The 672-nt window shown below is 66.2% G+C and overlaps 1 protein-coding gene across 1 annotated transcript in view; it reads left to right on the top strand.

Moving 5' to 3' along the window:
* The first annotated feature begins 53 nt into the window (after positions 1-53).
* LOC104914093 (dolichol-phosphate mannosyltransferase subunit 1-like) overlaps positions 54-672 on the top strand; it is a 1,505-nt gene continuing 886 nt past the window's right edge. The window contains exons 1-2 of the mRNA XM_031556606.1: positions 54-349; positions 530-670. Of these exons, the coding sequence (XP_031412466.1) occupies positions 132-349; positions 530-670 (359 nt within the window). The 5' untranslated portion in view covers positions 54-131. The remainder of the gene's footprint in view (positions 350-529; positions 671-672) is intronic.

Raw genomic sequence — 672 nt, forward strand, 5'->3', positions numbered from 1 at the left:
CAGCATCCTGCCCGGCGGCTCCACCGCGCTCCCCCGCCAGGACGGCAGCTAACTGTTCCCGCAGGCCGCGCAGCTCCCGCTCCCGCTGCTCGATCTCAACGCTCAACCACGCCGCCTCCGCGCCGCCGGCCATGTCTAAGGAGAAGGGCGGGCAGACCCAGCTTCCGCCTCCGGCCGGCGACTTCCGTTCTCGCCGCGAGCGCCGATTGGCTATGCGGTGCCGGGAGGAGCCGCGCTGTGACATGGCGGCGCGCAGCGGCAACAAGTTCTCGGTGCTGCTGCCCACCTACAACGAGCGCGAGAACCTGCCGCTCGTCGTGTGGCTGCTGGTGCGCACCTTCCGCGAGAGGTACGGCCGGGCTCGTCGGCCGAGCTTATCGCTGCGAGCGCCTCATCGCGGCTGCGATACGCGCCGTGGCGCAGGCCTCTCTCTGGCAATCTCTTCGCGTTCTGTTTGGTGCCGTACGGAACGACGCGGGGGAGGAAATCGGGTTCTGTGCAAGTCTGCTTACGAAATGCTTGTTTTCAGCGGGACGGACTTCGAGATCATCGTCATAGACGATGGCAGCCCGGACGGGACGCAGCAGATTGCCGAGCAGCTGGAGAAGATCTACGGCTCGGATAAAATCGTGAGTGGCGCTTCTTGCCTTTCCTTCTCCGGGAAGCGCCGGC

This window comes from Meleagris gallopavo, chromosome 22 (genome assembly GCF_000146605.3).
Source record: "Meleagris gallopavo isolate NT-WF06-2002-E0010 breed Aviagen turkey brand Nicholas breeding stock chromosome 22, Turkey_5.1, whole genome shotgun sequence".
NCBI classification, from domain to species: domain Eukaryota; kingdom Metazoa; phylum Chordata; class Aves; order Galliformes; family Phasianidae; genus Meleagris; species Meleagris gallopavo.